This window comes from Ambystoma mexicanum, chromosome 11, assembly GCF_040938575.1.
Source record: "Ambystoma mexicanum isolate Mex_15411 chromosome 11, UKY_AmexF1_1, whole genome shotgun sequence".
In the NCBI taxonomy this organism is placed as follows: domain Eukaryota; kingdom Metazoa; phylum Chordata; class Amphibia; order Caudata; family Ambystomatidae; genus Ambystoma; species Ambystoma mexicanum.
This window is the reverse complement of record NC_090934.1, coordinates 600,341,180-600,361,805: the sequence shown is the minus strand read 5'-3', so window position 1 is coordinate 600,361,805 and position 20,626 is coordinate 600,341,180. Positions and strand designations below refer to the sequence as shown.

General features: G+C 45.4%; 1 protein-coding gene across 8 annotated transcripts in view; it reads right to left on the bottom strand.

The window, feature by feature from the left end:
• NAV2 (neuron navigator 2) overlaps positions 1–20,626 on the bottom strand; it is a 972,027-nt gene that overhangs the window by 583,718 nt on the left and 367,683 nt on the right. For all 8 annotated transcript variants that reach the window (XM_069623466.1, XM_069623467.1, XM_069623469.1 and 5 more), the window contains exon 5: positions 4,534–4,807. In XM_069623466.1, coding sequence (XP_069479567.1) covers positions 4,534–4,807 — 274 coding nt within the window. The remainder of the gene's footprint in view (positions 1–4,533; positions 4,808–20,626) is intronic.

The window sequence follows — 20,626 nt, the reverse complement described above, 5'->3', positions numbered from 1 at the left end:
TATTGCGGCGGGCTCGTCCCTCAGCCTCCTCCGCTCTGCTCTCCAGGTTGCCCATCCTTTGTGTCAGGGCATGCAAGTCGGCCTTATGAGTTGCGCAATCTGCTGCATTCGGGCCAACTTCTTTTTCGAGGGCCTCCGTGCGCTCCGCCACGGTCCTGACATCTTGTCGTAGCAGATTAACGTCCTCTTGGACCTCTCCAACCTTGCGATCTAGTGCAATCTTCAGTTCCGTAACGGCCAGTTCCAACTTGGATTCCCAGGCCGCCCTCAGTTCCACAATCGCCGCCAGGATTTCTTGGTTGGTGCACGAAGATGTCGTGCCACTCCCAGCCAGCGCTTCCTTACTTTTGGTAGTGTCCTGGCTCGGGGGAGTTCTAGTGAAGTCATCTAAAGTAGGCTGTTTCCCCTTCGGCCGCACCGGCCTGTTCGACATGGCTCAGAAAATCGATCAGTTGCTAAAGTAGCAAGTTTGTGTACAGTGCACCTTCACAGCTAGGCCACCGCACAGCTCGCCTCTATTCCAGTCCCGGGCCCCGGTCGGCCATTTTGAGTCGCCCTTTGTTCGCGGAGCCTTTTAACTCATTGCTACCGATCTCCGTCGCTGTTAATCCGATTCTCTCCAAAAGTTCACAATGCGTGGCCAATACCTTCACACACCATCCTGTGTATCGTCGGTGGTCAGCGATACGTCGTACCGCACATATTTGCTCGGATCGTTGCAAGATCTCGGGAGCTCCTCCAGGACGCGTCCTCCTACATGGCTCTCGTAGCCACGCCCCCCTACCTTGCAAACTTGTACTGAAAAACCTCTGTGCCCCAACAAGTTTATGTTTCCCACTAGAGCAGAGTAATTAAATAGATGGAGTATGCAAATGTATTCTGTGCTTAATGACAAATGAATGATAACCTTTTCATAATTGTGTCATCTGTGGTTGTGCTCGAACCATCAGCCCTCCAGACAATACAACCTGCATTTGCTGCTTACGCCACTGAGACTGGCAAACAACATCAAAAAAGGCATTGTGCTGTGAATTATACTGTGAAATTACTTCACTATCTACTAAAATTTCTCATTGACTGGCTCCGACCCTGTCGCTACTTTTGAGATGAATGTGAGAGCACACGCTATTTGTCACCTACTTTCCTTGACTAATTACCAAATTTCACTTGCATCTGCCCGGCGACAGACGGACATTGCATTTTCATGAGCACCTGAAGGGTTGTAACAGCACTGTGTGGTGCTCTTGTTGCTGTAGTAGTAATGTGCAGACTTCTGCATGCGCATAATAAATCGGTTGTGCTCCATTCGGAGTACTGTGCGAACTGGAGAACTTCTCTCACGGGTTCTCCTTTTATTCGGAAAACATGGCCTGTGCCTGCTTAACCATGTGCTCTTTGTCAATCTGACACTTTTCTTTTTTTTCTCGTTGCTTCTTCCGTTTGCCGACCTGGGATGTGCTCGTCATATCTGCATAAGTAAAACTTCTCTTCCTGTGATGTCTTGCTGGCTGGCTCGCTGCTTACTTACGTGCTGATGTAGTTAAGATTTTCTTCCTTTTCGGTGCTGAGTTTCTTCCTAAGCCATGTCGCGCGATACTTTGTCGGCCACTTCCGTAAATTATTCTTCATGCTTTACATTTCCCGTTTGGAGCGGTGTAATGAAAAGAGGACGCTCCACATACTCCCTTTGCCTCAAAGCCAGTGATTGATGTGTTCCTGCAGGGTATGCTCTGAGGTGTGTAGTGGCTTCCCCCGCCTGAGCGACGAGCCCCATCGATCCTACGACAACCCAGGATCTCCTTGTAGCTGGGAAAGTTTACCGACAATGTTCCATGTTTTCTTATGTCGAGTCTATGGGGATCGATTCCTCCGAAGGAAAGTTCACTTGTTCCATTTTGCTTTTGCCACGCACAAAAGATGCTTCTTTCTTTCTCGAGTTGAAGTAGGCATAGGGCCCGATTCTCAAGTTGGTGTTAATTACCGAAAATGCCGTAAAAAGTGCTAATGACATTTTCGGTAATTACGACCTATTCTGAAGGTGGCGCAATCTTCCGTAGTCGACTGATTGCGCCACTTTCGGAATATGGGTGCCGGTTGCTAGGAAGGGCAGAAAACCGACCTAGCAACCGGCACTTTCGTTATCTCTCCTTTTGCATGGGTATTCTTATGGCACTCCTCCAATTTCGGAACTGCCTGAAATTGGCGCGGAAGTATGGTACCAAATTGGTGTCGTACAGGAGGAGTGCCACAAGAAGCACATGCACAGGAATAGTGCCACAAGAAGCACACAACTGTTTGGGTGTGCAGATGGTGACAGGTGGTCCTGCACTGCATCTTAGTTTGCAGAAGAGTGCATGCTGCCATCCATGGTTCTACTATGGATGGCAGCATGCATTTGTCTGCAAACAAAGATAAATAAATGCAGTGCAGGACCCTCCTGTCAAGATCTGCACACCCAAACAGCACATGCTTTTTTGTTTTGACCTCGGCAGCATTTTCTTTAAATAACGATTCCCTCGTTATTTAACGAAAACGCTGCCGAGATTCTGCAATCTGCCTGTTTCCATTAGAAACCGGCGGATTACAGGGAAAGCACTGTCGTGCTTTGCGAAGACGCCCAGGGCCACATGAGAATAGCAGTGGTGCCTGGGCGTCAAGAAATTGAGCAGTGAGTCATGTTATTTAGCACCCTCACTGCGCCATGATGAGAATCGGGCCCATAGTCTCTTTTCTCCAAGCCCCAGCATGGAGCCTCCTGCACCCACAGTGCCTTTCTGCCCGTCTGCTTCTGAGCTGCATGCCTCAAGCCTACCACTGTAAAACTGCCTGCCTGGCTCTGCATTCTGTTTGCTGTTTTGAGGTCTTCTTGCAAGCTGTGTCCGTGATTCAGGTTGCTTGGTACATTTAGGCCTGTTGCAAAGCGCGCCGCGCAGCAGAGCTCCTTAAAATATTGAAATGACCACAAAATGTTCGTTCTGTGAACTGCAATTGAAATGCAGTCTTTTGTCTTGGCACTGTTTGCAAATTGTAGCCTTAGTTTTCGCGTAAAGCTAAAGTGTCCGTTTCCACGTTGCTTGGCAACCCTATCCAGGTGTGTTCCTTTCCCTCAAGTTGCTCCGCCTACTACGCAATCTCTGCTGTTGGGATTCTGCCGGCATTGCTCTGACGTGGAGTTGCATGCGTCATGCTCCTTACCTAATGCCCTCTAACTTGCTCTTGCGATGGTGCGGGCCTCTGAGGCCATGCATATTGTCCTGGCTTGGTAGCCCAGGCCGGCTGGCGTCGACAGTTATTCACACATCTGTGTTCTTTCCCTTGCATCTTTTGTTTATCGCCTTTTCTTTCTGCCGTGCTGCTAATTGATAAACACCCCCTGGCTCTATATTATGGCCCTTCCTTTCTTGCACTCTGGTGGGAACATGCTCTTCTGGTCTGGATGTTATTTTGCTACAGCTCTTTCTTCACACTTTGTGAGCAGAGGTGGGAGATGGAAAAGGGGGAAGGGAGGCGATTGCCTTCTCCTTGCTTTCTGTCGTTATATTATATTTTGTATGTACCGTGTTTGCCCCTTTTGCCCTAGTTTATGGTCCTGTGCCCTCTAGATGCATTGGGTTCCCCATTCCGCGGTACTTGTCATTTCCACCGACCTCTCTGGCGTTCATCCGCTGCCATGCCGCGCCCCAGACTTCCCCCATTGCAACAATAAAAGTGACATGGCTTTGCTTCTTTGCCACATGACGTCAAGAACACTGATGTTACTTAAGCTCTAATATGGAGGTGTGTCCAAGCAGAATATTGAGTGGCGCACACAGATGCGCTAGAATCCCAAATACGCACTCCTGATGGAAGAACTCGTGTCCCGTTCAAAAGATGAAATTGACTAAGAGGACCACATTTCTGTGCACCTTACATGCCACTCACCTTTCAGCATCAAACCTAAAGAAAGACATCTGAAATCGTGAAAAATACTAAGCCCTCACCTTACCCTGCTATCTAATGGAATGGGGAATGTCTTGTGTTGTCTGCTACCTCTCCCCCCCCCATTCCTCTCTGTTTAAGCCCCTGCTCCTGTGCACTTGGCTGCACTTAGCCCTGAATAGTTGGCCACCTTCTCAGGCAGCACTTATTGCTCTGCTTACCTTTGAGCGTGTTTTCTTCATACTGCACGGGCTTGTTGCCTTACCAGGTGCTTCGGTCCCCCTACCTTCCCGCTTCAGGTCTGTTCCAATAACTGAATGACCGTTTTTGACCGCCGCCCCTCACCTTTGTCCCCCACCACAGTATCCTTCCGCTTGGGACGCCACAAAGCATTATGTGGATTACAGATAGAATCTTATAAATCAATAATAAATTAATAAATGCAATATCTGCAAATTGTCCATCCATTACTCCGAGCACATATATGATATAGGCTAATCAAGGGAGCCACAATAAAATAAAGGAGTATTTCTTTAAAAATACACAAGTTATATGTATACTGGGAAGCAAATAAGACAGCAGTGAGAAAAGACAACGTCTAGAAGCCGTACTCACCTGGACTGCATGTCTGGTTGTGCTTTTGAGTGCTGGTGGGATGGTTGCGGTGGCTGTTGGCACTGTGGTTGGGGGAAGTGGCTCGGATGCGTTGGGGGTGTAGACGGCACCTGGGGCTCTGGCGCCCCAGCGTGGTGCTGCAGTGGAGGTCCGCCGTGCTGGGATAACGTGGTAGGGTGGTGGTAGTGGTGCTGTTTTTGTGTTTGCTGCTGTTTGTAGCGTGACAGGCTGAAGAAGAGGCCGAGGATGGCCTTTAGATTCCCATTGCGGATCTCTGCACAGAGACAAGAAAACATGTTCAAGGACTGCCGAGAAACCCCAGCAAACCACCTGAAAAATATTGCTGGGCATTTTAAATATACATTGAGAAGGAAAAACATATGCGCGTGTGTTAAATAATATACTGAATGACTGTTTGCGCCCAATTTAATAGACTTGATTAAAATAAGAACAAAAACATTACAAATACTTCTTTACAATTGGACTCCTGGAGGTTAGAAGTATAGCACAGGGCTACAGGGCCTTTCACTATTAGGCCACCAATCATCAGCGATATTAAAATAATTGAAGCATATCTGACATGCCTCATGTTTTTTTGATATTGCAGTTGAATACTACTTCTAATAGTAGCCAATGAGCACTAGCCATGCTTTCAATGGGCTGTGCTCGTTTATCACAAGCTGGTTATATTCCCCCCGTTCTGATCAGCATTATGTTTGCTCCATTATCAATGAATAAACATGCATTCATAACACCACAACTACATACCCTTCCCTCAATCCCATTTGACCCTTTGCACTGTTTGTATCACTCGTACACCTACTTAACCCATCTTCTACCTTGATGTCCATTTTCTCCTGAAACCATGATATAATTGCCCTGGGAGGGGGAAGAAAATGCTATTGCCCAGACAATCCTCTGCACATTAAGCCCAGTACAGTGATGACTGGGACAGTGTGAACGCCTTGTAACATAACACAAAATATGCATGGCAACTATTCAAAAGGAATGCATGCAGGAAGTCTGCAAGAATTGTATTATTGTGCACCTTTTACTCCATATGTACTGAGGGAGCAAAGACAGGGCAGTAAGAAGGAGAGTGGTGGAATAGCTCAGCGGACTCCACTTCTCTAGTGACAGATAACTTCAAAGCGGTTGCATGAAATTGCTTTGGGATACTATTAACTGGCAGTTGCATTGGTTTCTCTGGGATAAGTAGGGAGAGATCTCCCTCAGCACACATAGCTGTGGGGTGCATTCAAAGGCCCCAAACAGAAGTCCCTTTCACATGAACAGCAGGATTTTAAACACTGGAAAAAAAAACTGCTTGGCCTTTGTTTTTTTTCAAGTAAAATTGAAGTTTTCAAGTAAAATTGAAGAGCCATGTGGAAAGGGAGCTTACCTGTCATTACCAAAGGAAAAGCCGCATTTTAATTTACAAAAAAGGAAAAATCAAAGATCTCTTTCACACGAAAAACAGGATTTTTAAATAGTGAAACCAAAAAGGGCTAGCACAGGTGTGTGAAAATAAAAGAAGTTTAAATGTGAAAATGTATCACTGCTCATAGAAAAATGTCAGGGAAAAGACATGATGTGCGGGTTGACAAAAAGCAATGTATATTAGGCTTCACCTACAAAACTCCAGTGACATTTGAAAAGCCACATTGTGTACATGAAAAAATGTCAGCCCAAGACATACCCTTTTGCTGGCTGTGGGAAACTTCACACGGACATTTCCCACTCCCAGTCTGGATGTCACATCTCCAATCTAATTACCAACTGCAATAAAGTGTCCTCCTAAAGGTGTTGAAATTCATTGTTCTCAAGACCTGCTGGCTCTGAAGGCATTGACTACAGGAGAAGTTCCCCTTGGCTGGAGTATGACTAATGTGTGAAAATGGGGGCAGCAACTTCAAAGAGCAGGATTCCAACACAAAGAGACTGATAGAAAAAAAAACTCTGGGTGCAGGCTGACCAAGTGAAAACAAATGGCCGGAAGGATTTGTCCCACATGAAGATTCACAATTAATTTAAAAGGACTATCATCATTTAGGCCTTTTGCTCAGCAACCATAAGGCGAATTGATTTCATCTATGTACTATATTTAGGCAATGTTCTGACGAATTTGAAGATATAAAATTCATCCATCGGCAAATCATGGAACTGTAATGGCTATCCAAGATGCGTTTCTGGCTGATCTGAACAGGTTCCAAATGTGGGAGTTGGTGAATAGGTGGAGAATACAATTAGGGATATGGGTAATATCTTACATATTCATAACGGTTATGCTTTTTATGGAAAAGGCAGAAAGGTGCCATATGGCTGTGATACATGGTACAGACTTGGTGGTTGGCTTATCCAATTCCCCATGATTAGCTGAATCAGAAAATATGTATATTATGGCAGTTGATAGTAAAATTATGAAGTTATGATACATAACTTGTTTTGCCAAAAATCTGAAAGGATAACACATGGCGACTACAGATAGGAATTGCCATATGTTACTCCAGACCCCTAAACCAATCCTGACTTGGAGGCTGGGTTTGGGAGGAGAGAGTCGGGTAACTGTCCAATCCTAGTTGCGGGTATTATTGCAGGGTACTTCCCCAAGATTGCAAAATTGGTGGCGTCATCGCTGCTATACAAGGGGGACTGCATTAGCAGGAGGGACACACACAGAGGGACAGGTAGCGACAAGGAAGCCTGCTGAGACTTACCATCTGACAGCTGTAAGGAAACACCAGAGGAGATTGCTGAGAGTGCATCTGCGTGGAGCTGTCTATTTCTAGAAAGGCCTCAAAGCTGACTGGGTCCAATGGTGGAGAGCGAGAGGCCATCTTTAAGAGCAGAGTGACGAGACCCATGCACTATCTTTCCAGAGTGTCCTGAGATGCAGCTGGCTTTCCTGAACTTTAAACAAAGGCTTTCTATGTAAGTAGAACTGAGCCCTGGGAAACCAAAAAGGTGGGAGAGTCTGCTTGCCTTGTATCCTTTCCCTTTATAGTGGGGGAGGGGCAAAACTGTGTAGATCCTTAGCCTATTTAACCAAAAATATTAATGTAATTAATTTCCCATTTGGCAGAACACTATGCAGGGAATTTTGTTAAAATTCGAAATTAACAAAGTTCACTTCCCAGTGTGTGCTGAAAACTATAGCCTATAATTCAATTGGGTAATCTTTTTTGTCCTACTGACCCCGACTTCTTTAAGGAAGAGGGGTGTCTTTGTTCAGAAATCAATCCAACCTTTTCATCCAGTTTCCCCAACACAGCCCTTTCAGTGGAGGGGTGGGCCTGAAATCCAAAATTCCCCAAATCATTCCAATTTTTTGGCCTGACTTCCCCAACACAGACCAAACTAGGGGGGCGGGGGGTCTAAAAAACAAACCTCTAAATCACCCTGTGTTTATTATAAATGAAGTGTGTGCGAAATCATAATTTCCATATGTATGTGTACCAATCTTGAAATCCTACTGCTAGCTTTTTACAGACGCAGGAAAATCAAAATCGCACAATATATGATAATTGCATTGGTTATTGATCAGTTTAATTATTTCTTGAAGTGAAATTTACAGAAAGTAAAGAATTGTGATTTCTGTGTTTTAAAAAAAACGAATGTGTAATTGATTTGAGTAACAAGAAGTTAATGGTGAGCCACGGATAAAGTGATGTTTGACATTTTGTGCGAATTTCTATTACTTTTATTTAAATAAACACACATATATTTCATGTACACCAGCCTGGTTCTTTGCTCATTGTTAGCTATGGGGAAAGGGATCCAAGGGACATGATATGTGTGAGATAGGACTAATGAAAAGAATCTGTTAAATAGTTTGTTGCGTGACACCTTGAGTGGGGAGGGAAGGAACTCCCCATGTTGAGGGTGGTGTCTCAATAAACCGTTACACAGCAACTGCTGACACACACCATCCCAGTGTGTGCTGAAAACTATAGCCTATAGTGAAACTATAGCCGGTGAAAACTAGCTCACATCATCCCCTGCAACCACCAGTGAAAGCTATTCAATATCAAATCCTGCAATCCTGGGAATCCAGTTTCCAACGGTATTGCATACAGCCACTGGCATGCTCAGTCTTTGCCACTGTATCCACCCTCCCTCCCCATGTTGAAAAATTATGAAAAGGCATCTGTATTTAAAACCCAAGAATCGATGCCAATATCTTCCCTGGTGGTGTACGGAATGCACAGTGGCAATAGTAAGACGGACAGAAGTGACCACAGTTCAAGGGTGTTTATTGAATTTTCACAAGGGTGTGATAAACTCCTATCTAAACCTAAATCCACTGATGGGAGCAAGCTACGACCATCAAATAAGAACACACAGTCCTAGTGGAATCTTGTCAAATAAAAAGGCCCTATAGTAAAAGAAACTACTATCCATACCACTAATGTATAAATAATATGCGGTAATGTTCATGAAAAAGAAATACGTGTTCACAAAATGATAAGTCAGGGTGCTCGGGGCTCCCTTCACCATTTTTTCATCACAGGCAAGGCAGGTCACTCGAGCAAAGCACATGCTCTGGCTTCTGCTACACGAGGATACCATTCAATTTCCACAGTTCAAAACCTTTGTGTCCAGGTCTCTTCACTTCTTGCAAGTCTCTTGACTCGGAGGGCCTGCTATACAAAACAATAAGTATACGTTCTGTTCCTCTCAGTATTTCGCATGTACACAATTAGGGTGTTAATCCTCGATCCCCCTCAGCCGGGCTCAGATCCAGCTCAATTAGTCTCCCCAAGTGAGGCTCGGACCAACTGCGATGTACTTTTAGCTACACAGGGTTTAGCTTGACCCGTTGCATAACCACTCCGATCACAATATTCCTTTTCTTACATTCAGCATCAGTTGGAGACTTTCAAATGAATGGCCATGTGGTGCCTGACCATTCTGTATATGATATCTTGGCTTGACCTCTCAAAGTCCAATTACTCTTGTTAGTTTCCAATAACATTTGTGTCGCTCATCGCAAACTTCTCACACACTGTTCTCTTTATACAAAGTTTCTGCACGCAACCTTGGTTCGAAACACAGGCTGGTTTGGTATCAGTCTCTGACTCACCGGCTGTGATGTCTTTTCTGATGATGCTTTCTTGTAGGGGTCAAGGACAGTACCACAGTGGCAATCGCTCCACCTCGCCATGGTTATCGTCGCGGGAGAGCCCCCGGTACCTCTGACACACTGTACAGGTTTGATCAGCCTTTGTTCCTGGTCTTCGCATTGTTACATTCCAAGGTTCTCAAAATGAACGATCTTTAGAGTTCAAGGTTACTTCCCTCCTTGCGACCCTCTCTGGCCTCACCGTCTTTCTCCTTGTATTAAACTGCCATGTTGGAACTGCTGTCTCCTCGTGTGCTTTGCCTCGCTTAGAGTGTGCTTGCGTGCTCCGCCTTTTATCCATGTGGGGAAGTGTGATGGAAGTCAGGTCTGTGTAATGATCTGTAATTGCCAGACCCTGCCTGACTGTAGTGTTGGGACATGTCGGGTATACGGCTCTGGTGTTAGTCCGTTGTCGCTTGTGGTGGGCTGTCCGTGAAAAAGTGTTTGTGTTGAGAAGGGGGCAAGTTCCTAGGTATCCTACCTTGTAGGATGGGGAAAAGGTGTTATAGGAAGGGGATACCGTGTCTCACACTTCAGTGTCCCACTTCCACTCGCCGAGGACCCCGCATCCAGGTGATCTTCCCGCACTGGTCCACCCCCAGGAACTGGATCCAAAAGCGATGGCCGTATCCTGGCCACCTGGAAGACAGGTCCCTGGGGACTAGCGGGTGAGAGACCTTCAGGTTTATCACAGCAGGCACAGTACCAGTATGTGACATTTCATATTCAGCCGTTTGATCTCTTTCATTTACCCATATGGTGTAGTGGTGAAGTGGTGAAGTGCCTGACCTGGGAACCTGGCAACCGCGGTTCGAGTTCAACTCGTGTCCACAGCCAGTTGCGAACGCGCAGTCAATTCTTCAAATATTAAAAAACACAGTGCAAGGTATTGTGTTTTACCCATGACCTCTAAAATACCCAGGGGACACTCCTACCTCTTAAAAAAGTGGGAGGACACTGTCCAACCACGTGTACCCTAGACTTAATGTAGTGAAATGTCCAGCACAACGGAATGCCCATTGCAATGGACATTTAATTGCATTTTACCTTTTTTTAGGGGTGCATCTCCCCCATATCTCTCTTTCTCCTGCCCCTCATTACCCCATGCACCTCTTATAGTCCCCATTTCTATACCCCCTAACCTCTATGAAAACACTGCAGTGAAATGTCCTGTGGGGGAAGGGCTGCAGTGGTTGCGGGATACTGCTGAAGAATATAGAGTCCCGGTGGTGGGGTTAAATGCAGTGGAATGGTGCCAGCCAGCGATTGTGTGGGTGTGGTAGAATGGTTTTTACCAGTGGTTGGAGGAGGTGCTCGGGATAGTTTTCACCAGCTATTGCATTATTTGCTGGAGGATAGTATGTGCTAGCTATTGTGGGGTTTTGTGCAATAACGTGCAGCAGTGGTTGTGTGGGGTGCTGTGGCATAGCGGATGCCATCAGTAGCAGGGTGTACTGGGGTTAGCATATGCCAGCTACTTTCGGTGTGCAGTTGATGAATCTGCACCCGCTAACATAGGAGATGCTGTGGAATAGCGTACACTGGTGGTTGCAGGGGGTGCTTTGGCACAATTCGGAACAGTGCTTGCATGTGATGCAGCGGCACAGGGTGCAGTAATAGTTGCACGGGTTTCCGTGCAACAGTGTGCACCATCTGATGCAGTGAAACAGTGTGTGCATGCGGTTCCAGGAGCTGCTGTGAAACAGTGCACGCTCCAATGGCGCTGGGACCCTTAGGCATCATTGTAAAAGCAGATGGAGAAAGATATGGCCGGGTCTAAACGAGAAGGATTGACATGTTTGGGGACAAACCAATTGAAGACACATTTGATGCACCCGGGACAATGCAATTCACAAGAATGTTACAAACAAGGTGCGTGTGATCATTAAATTTGAAATATTAAAGACTGGAGAAAAAAAAGAATCCCGGAATTATAGGGACTCAGAGCACAAATCAACAAGAAGCCACGAATTCCATGGGTGTTACAAATAGCCCTGTGTGCAGCTGGTGGAGAGATGTGCATATCAAAGATATATCACACATACAAAGCACTTAACTATGATCGTATGACAAAATTGCATCTTAAATGATGAGGCTTCTCCTCGGCTCTGCTGCCAACCTTAAGAAACTCAGCCCAAACTACTCTGCATTCAACATTGATGGCAACATCATCATGGTAGCCAAAGTAGTGAAGCCTTTAGGCTTCTACTTTGACGCTGAGGAAACAGGTAAACTCCCTAGCATCCTCCACCTCTTATAAGTGCAAGCTCATTAGGGCATGCCGAGGTTTCCTAACACAAGCAAGTTGCACCATCCTCGCCAACGCCCTAATACTATTTCAAAACTTCACTACTGCAAAGCCCTGTATTTGGGAGCCAACAAACACATCATGGACAAACTACAAATCCTGCAAAATAATGCCCTGAGAACTGCCCTCAACCTACCTACCAGAGAACAGTGGCTAAAAATCGGTGACAGGATCTCACTTACGACAGCCTTACTAACCTTCAAATGCATTAATAATGCAGCCCTCCCTTACCTTGCAGAGCGAATAATGAAAAGAACATCAACCCGCCCTACCAGAGCTGCCAACTCCTACTGCCTACAAATACCAAGATTCAGGCTAGAAAAAACCGGCGGCAGTAGCTTCCCGGTCAAGGTGGCCCAGTACTGGAATGCTCTCCCACTTGACATTAGAATAGATCAATCCTATAACAGCTTCAGACGTAATATCCTCAAGTGGCTACACTCCAACAACCCTCAGGACTAAACACTTTACCACCTGAGCCCCTGAACCCAGCCCAACTGCATCATGTCTCTGCCTGTACATATGTATATTCCTTTACTAGATTTGTTAATTATTTGAATATTGCTTTTTTTTGTCAAGTACCATTGTGCCTTACTCTGTAACCAAGCTTAGCCATACAAATCAATAAACAAACAAACAATCTGTTTAATTGGAAATGAAATGTTAGCATCTGACCACTTCCCGTTGGTACTTTGAGACTGGTTTAGCCTCAGACCAATACCATACTAGACCCAATTGGAAGGTTCAGACCGCTTCCCATTTCAAAGTTAGTAGTGTCAGACCAGTTGCCTTTTCTTAGCTGTCATGCTCACCCCAATTACATTTTCCCAGCTGATAGTCTCAGGCCCATTCCCATTTCGCAGAGGGTAGTCTGAGTAGTTCCATGTCCCAGTTGGTAGGCTCAGACCAGCACCCACTCGTCACTTGGAAGTTTCTAACCAGTTCCCAGTCGGTAGCCTCAGACCAGACCTCATGTCCTGGTGGTCAATCTCAGAGGAGTTCCCATTTTCCTAGCTGGTGGACTCAGACTAGTTCCCACTGGTTACATGTGTTTATAACAAATCATTTTATAACGAATGCACATATATAATGAAAATTATCTAATGACAAAACATAACATTTTTTGGGGGGTCCCCCCAAAACTCCCGTTTTCCAAACCTAAAAACCCACCCCAACAGTTTCCCCACACAATGTAACCCTTTACCCCACCTCACATACATTTTCGTTATGTTTTTCATTATATAAGTTTCGTTATATATTCATTTGATATGCCATTTACGTTATAAAGACTGTATACTATTCCCAATGTGTTATTTCCAGAATCAAAAATGCTGCCATCTAGTGTAGAACGTGTGTGCTTGCAACCAACTGGCACAGACATTAGCCTTTTTATATATAAATGGATAATAACTAATAATTATATACAGAGTACAAAAAACAAACTAAGTTGAATACAGGAACTCAGTGGTTTCAATTCAAGTCAATGGGGCTCATAAATTGAATACAGGAAATCAATAGTTTCAATTCAAGTCAATGAGCCTCTTTATGGTTTTGCCGGTCTGGAAATAAGGTGCTGATAACGTGTACCAACACCTTATCGGACCGACAAACTCCAAGTCTGCCGGTAGGGGCTGTGATCTACTGGCAGGCCTGCCGTGCCAGTAGTTCCGTCGCCTACCAGTGGGCAATTGTCGCAATCACCAGCACCATTAACACTGGTGCCGGTGATTGCGGCATCCCCATCCATGGCATCTGCACCACCCATAATGTACAGGTAATACAGGGATATCAGGCAGCAGAGACAGTACGGTAGTCCCTCGGTATCCCGTGGGACTTGCAATGAGCACCAATGGTCCTTATTTTATCAACCTCCTCCACCCACCAAAAATGAAAGACTGATCACTCGGCTCTGCTGGGACTAGTGTTACTCACAGGTATCAGTGTTATGTGATCTCAGGTTATTAAGTTTTGAAATTCCTGGTAAAAAGAAATATTTCTGTTTGACTAGTAGTACAACATCCATCATAATCTCCAATGTGTGAGAAACCAGAGGTTATCCTCATATTTACTCCCCTTGAATCCTCTTCTTAGGTGGCCCGGGCAAGGCCATCGCTATTGGATCCTTACCCTGGGGATGGAGATGCAAGGGAGGATCACAAGGGCAAAGTCTCCTTGGGGATTGGGGAGAGGATATCACTAGGCGAGACATGGTATCGCTCCCTTTCCTGATGAGAACCAACTTCACCCTCCCCCTGCCTTCATATGCTGTTGTAAATCATCTCCCATCCTTTTTCCCCCATTCAGACGATCATAGTACTGAGACGAGGAAGATGCGACTCGGAGCAGTGCACAATAACATGTTATTTTACGACTCTGGTACTGAGACGAGGAGGAGGCCTGAGGACAGTTGTGATGTTCAGGCATGACACACTAACTATTGTCAGGCAATAAGAGTTAAGGATTCTCACCTGTAACCTGTTAAAGGGTTGCAGGTGTATAAAAGAGGGAAAAAGCAGTAGAGCAGTGAACCAGCAGGCAGGAGAGCGCATGGCAAGCCAAGTTGGGGCAGACAGAGCATGGGCCGGTGAAAAGGGTGAAGACCGCGAAGAAGCCAGAAGGACGCTGAGGCCGGAGCAGGCCACGAGAGGGTCTGTAGCAGAGCGGAGCCCATTGCTGTGTGTTCCCAGTTGGGAGTGGGGAGCACAGAAGATGTTGAGCGCTGCTGGAAGGTCTGGGGAAAGCAAGCGTTATTTGTCGGAGCTACGCGGCAGAGAGAGCAGAGCTAGCAAGAACCAGAGAGCGAGACCAGAGCACCCGAATAGCAGCCGCTGACTGGTGAGTGAAAGAGACGTCTCACTCAGGCCAGGGCGCTCCAGGGGCAGGGTGTGTGTAATTGCTGATGCCGATCAAGTGAAAGTTTATGGCGAAAAGGGGTCTGGGGACCAGATCCGAACTTATTGAATACAGAACAAGTTGTCAAGAATGAAATGAAAGTTGAATACAATACAAAGGAAAAGATAAAGAGAAAAACCCACGAATGAAACAAAGTAATGTACATTTTTCAAGCAAAGGGAATTTAAAGAAACAGCATGGTATGCAGTATTAAAATCGTGGCAAAAATGTTGCCTATACAAAATAAATTTGGCAAAAATGCTGTGATTTGACCCGGTAAAGGTGTGCCCCATTATACCATTTAATGGGTCTTGGGGTTGCGGGGGTGTCCCCAGCATCCTTTATATGGATTGCGGCAGAAAAACCATGGCATCTTTGCTCCGATATTTTGTAACCACAGCAATTTTTGCAGCGATTTTAACACATGGAACCAACAGCATTTGCAAACAAAGTGAAAGGAGTAAGAAGCAAAACACTATTGAATAATGTGGAAGGAAGATGGTAATCAGGAGTAATAGCACAAAGGAGAGCAAATCAGGAACTAGAAGCTCAGAGCTTTAGTTTGAACACTTTTTCTTTGGTTGCTGACATCCCTAGACATTGTTTAGCTTTAGATGTGAGAGCAAGGATAGATTTTGGACACAGACAGACTTTTAAGTTGAACTTAATGACTCAGACTATCCTTAGTTTATTTAGGTAGGGAAATCCCACTTTAGTATAGGGCAAGTTAGGCCTTACACAATCCTGATATTTGAGTTAACAGAGATCTTATGTTTGAACTTTGAATCTGTTGTCCGTGTCTTGCTTCATGATGCCTTCACAAATTATGTGACTGAAAAAAGAGCATCCCATGGCAGAGAGCCGCATAAACAGATTGCAGAAGGAAATGCGCAGATGAAACTGATTAATCACTGCTCAAGAAAGGGCCAGCAGGATAAAGGCCATCTGACATAACCCACACACTCCTCAGACACTATGGGCCTTCCAGATAACTAGTAAAAGGGTACAGATCCGGATGTGCTTACTTGGGCTAGCAAGGCCCTCAAAGTTTGGTGCAGTGACCCTAGATTCTCACTAGGCCTCGGTGTCTATTTACTAGACTCCTGGTAAACACGCGCCATAAAGCAGACTTGAAATGAACCAGAACAGAAATTATGCCTTTTTGAGAATATAACTGGCTGCTTTTACTTAAGTAGTCATGCAATAAAGTAAGTATATAACACAAAAGGTGAAGACAATGGCTCTCATTAGGAGTGAGCCTCACAATGTTGCCGGCACCTTTTCCCGACCGGCTCACTCCGAGTCTGCCGGTAGGCATTGTGAACTCCCGGAAGGCCTGACCTGCCAATAGTTCATGCCCCTACCGGCAGATAGTTCACTGAAGCATCAGCACCGTAATGGTGCCACTGCTTCGGAGTTACCATTCTCATGGAGTCCACTGGGACTCCATGGGAATCTGAACTTAACGTTCCGCTGCAGCCTGTAATATCCTGGTATTAGTGGGATATCGGGTGGTGGAAATGGTAAGCGGAGGTTGCCGGTACTACCTGAGGACTACTGGCAACTTCATAAAGAGGGCCAATGTTACTTAAATTAACCTTTTTTTAAAAATGCATTTATATGATGATGTTTCTTTGCGAAGACTTTTGTGGTACTGTAAGCCTTCAAATGGGGCCTTCGCTCACACTCAGCGAGAGTGGCTTTAGTTCCATGAAGCTTCCCTGTGGAAAGAACCTGGCCATTTGCGGCCAGCGCTTCATAGGAGAGTGGTGGTTCTCTAGCCCCTTCCTAAGCATGTCCAGAGCCCATCACACAGATTCCTTTTTCTCAAAAGAGTTTCATGAAGCCCCTTGAGAGGTCTGTAGAGGTCCCGCATTACGAATTTTCACCAGTGAATGCACATGTTTATTTTTACACTCAAACCTGGGGCCTGCCCTTTCTCTGTGTACGTTTAGTTTTTGTAGATAGAGGAAGTAAAATATAGCCCCTTCCTTCTTTGGGTCAGGCTAAGACCAACAGTTGATGCAATCCTACATAGTCATTTTAAAAGTTTTGTAGGGTTTTCAAGTGTGGGAGCTGCCCAAATCACCATTTCTCATACTGATGAGAATGGTCAATTGTCTGAGAGCCCATTTTGCAGATTCATCAGCATTTCAATCCCATTTGCGCCCCTGTTGGGCCTGAATACTGTCCTAATTTACAACTTGTTGCTAGCAAAATTGGAAATCCTGCCACACAGAGATCCAGTTCAGTCCTGTACAAAGAGCGGGTGGTCCAGTAAACGGAGCTCTTTCATGAAATGTACCTGGCATCTCCCTGCTGTCCCCTCTTAACCTAACTAGGCTACTGCAGACTAGGGAAGTGGTTGAAAAAGGTATGGTATATATGTAGTCTATTTCCAAAGCAGCCCAGTGCCCCCCCCCCCACGAGGGGTCCAGCCTCCAGAACACCCCAGGAATCTCAGAGGTTTGCTGGCAAGGCCCAATGACTGCAGTAGCCTCCAGGCTGTATTTTCAGCATGGATCCTACATACCGAAGGGCACCTTTTCGAGTCACCTCCTTTCCCCTACTACTGAACTGCCCATTTGAGGACACTCGGGACAGAGCGGCCCTCCAGTCACAGATCTTTTGTTGCACTTGCATTTACACTGTTGGGCTTCATCCTCAAAGAATCCCACCCCACTCCTTGTCCTCAGTGCTGTATGGTGACCTTCCTGTGCCATAAAGCGCTACAAATGGCTAATGGTATCAAACAATTTACATTTGCAAAGGCTATTCTTTTTACTTTATGGCAGTGAATAGTTACATGGAGACAGCCTTACTACTTCCCTCTCTGTTAGCAATAATTGAGATAGTTTATAATATGTCTCTACATCATCCTGCCCATCTTTGTGCTCATTCTACTAGTACTCCTAGTGTTTTTATACATCTGCATGTTACCCACTAGAACACATCACACAAGAGGATGGCAGGTTATATAGAACACTTCTTTTTACCAGGGCAGCAGGCTTTCGCTGCATACAGAAAGAAGGACACCCACCCTACCCCCACCCCGTCTCACCTCTATGTTCTCGTTCACATCCACCTATCACAGAGTCTATTCTTGAGTTGGCCAATCTTAGTGTCCGGTCATGGCAGTCCCAGTATTACGATTCAAGAATTAATCGCAAGGGTCCATCTTGGACGGTCAAAGTTTGGATATCTTTTTTGAATCATGGGATTTGAAAGCCGCCAATGGGTCCATTGTTGGTGATTGGGCTCCAAATTCAACATGGAGGCAAGGGGGGGGACATCTTTGTGCATTGATTACCTGGTATTGTCATCCTTTTTATTTAACGCTCGTTGTGAGATGAAAATAGTTAATTATGAGCTAAGTGATCACAACATGGTCCCCTCCAAGTTTAAGTTGAATGTGTTTGTTAATGATGATCCCACTTTTGCTGATTTAGGGATTAACACGGGGGGGAATAGAATCGCAAGACGTCTAATGAATACTGACAGGTTCAACGCGAGGATTGGTAATGTCTTCATTAACCTTACGGTACAGGAGAAAGTAGAGGCGATTGTACCAGCATTCTTCCAGCCGTTCATTGAAAGTTTTGATAACCCGGACCTCCAGTGCGAGCAGGCAGCCATTTAGGGTCCATCACACTTATGATCCTGTTGCACAGAATAGAAAGTCAATGCTAAGGAGAGACATTAGGAATTTGGACACAAGTGGCGTAGTGGACTTGAAATATCAAGAGGGGGGTGAGATGCTTGAGACAGGCCTATAAGAGCTGGACTAGAGGGTACATGTTCATGCAGTTGCAAAAATAGGGGGAAGATGATGCTGCAAATTATGGTACAGCAAAACTCACGCTATTTCTGGGCCCTGGTTAATGACATTTTGCAACCAGGAGAAAGAGCCCAGTGCAATCCTATAGCAGAAGGCACCTGTGAGTTGCATTTCCGGAACCTCTACTGTGAATCTGAGTGTAACATTCCCAATACACATCCAGATGTTCAATGGTCATTGCCATTGTTGCTGGAGAGGATTGAGCAAGTTCTTTAACAATCTTCTAGTTCCAGGGCTCCAGGCTTTAATGGTTTGAGTAACGCCACTCTGAAGGCTAATCCTGCTCTATGGGCTAAGATTCTCCGCTATCATACTCTTGAAGACCACTCCATCGGCGTGGGAAGCTTCTGTTATTACAATCTACAAAAAGGGGGACAGAAATAGCCCCACAAATTATCGACACCCCCACCATCTCCCTTTTGTCTTTTGAGGGTATGATTTTTGCATCCCTGGTGCTTAGAGAACTGGAGGCCTCGGCGGTCTCATCTGGTCACCTTCAAATGTTTCATAAAGGATTCCGAAGGGGGAGGTTGAGTAAGGTTAATGGATTTGAGGTTAGCTGCTTGCAAGATGATGCGCAGTGGCTGGGAATTCTCCAATCTATATGGCAACGGTTGGCTATTCACAGGACTTTGTCAATCGGTTATTGTTATAGGCAAAATTGAGGAATGGAGAGTATCTGCTAGCCCCAGCCCACTTAAAGGTCTCAACTTCAGGAATGTTAGGATGCCTGGAATGCAAATTACGCAACTAACAACGCACTTCATAGCATAACACGACATACCCTATCACACCACATCATTTACCCAAAGTACGATGACATTGACAGGCGAATGCCTGGTATCTTATCAGACCGCCATTATAAGAGGGCTGTGAGGTGTATTGCACCTGCCACTGCCAAGCAGCTGGGTGAGTGCATTTGCTTGCACATAGCGCCAAGAAGTCCTTGCAGATCACAAGTTAAGACGTCAGAGACTTACGGTACCTCGACTGCTCTTCATACCAATTATGGCCTTGAAGAGGCCAGTCAGCCGTTAGCCACATTTGCCTGACTAAAGCGTGAAATATTCAGAGATGGAAGTGTAATATAAAACATTAGTGCGCAAAGCACTAGTTACCTTGCAAATCTGTGATAGTTAAAGTGAGCAACGCAAAGCGCCCATTTAAAGATTTGTTTATATCCATGAGGTCTACTATCGTGACATGCAAAAAAATTAATTTGCTTTAAGTCACTAATCAAATGTTTTCAGCATCATGAATAACAACTAGCTGGACGTTTGTGACAAGGAATCCGCATAGCTATCTTTGTTTATTACACAATGTCTTGTATTACAGGTCTGAAATCACTGAAAGCACCATGGGGCTAGCTAGATTTTTCAGGTTGGCATTATCTTGCATTCTGGGACTTGTAGTCCACCATTCAGGATGTGAAAATTAAAGCCACAATGATATTCTTTTGGCTCAACATGTTGCTATAAGGATCCACATGTCATGTGGATTTATTATACAATCTGTGTTTTTTAAGTGTACTCTATAAGGCACGATTACTGCACACTGCCAAATCCAACAATTTGGGCCAAAGTTTGTGATTCCGGTCACCCCCCACCCCCACTCGACACCAACACCAGCCTCGGCCTTGGCAATTCAGGGGTTGGGTGGGACTCGCGTGTCATTTCAGTGGAAGGAGGCCGCAGGACCACAGCTGAGCCTTCTTCAAACAAAAGTAACTAACCCCCCAAGCAGACTTTGCTTATAACCAGAAAGGCACCCTTGCTTGGGAATAGTCTGTACTCTACTATCCATCCTGTTCTTTGCTCCCCAAACCTTGCTCACTATGCACTCTCTTGTCACGCGTCATTTATTTAACCAGTTCCTCCCCATCCATTACACTGCACGTCAATGCAACGGACAGTTGCTGGGGCTGGACGAAAGC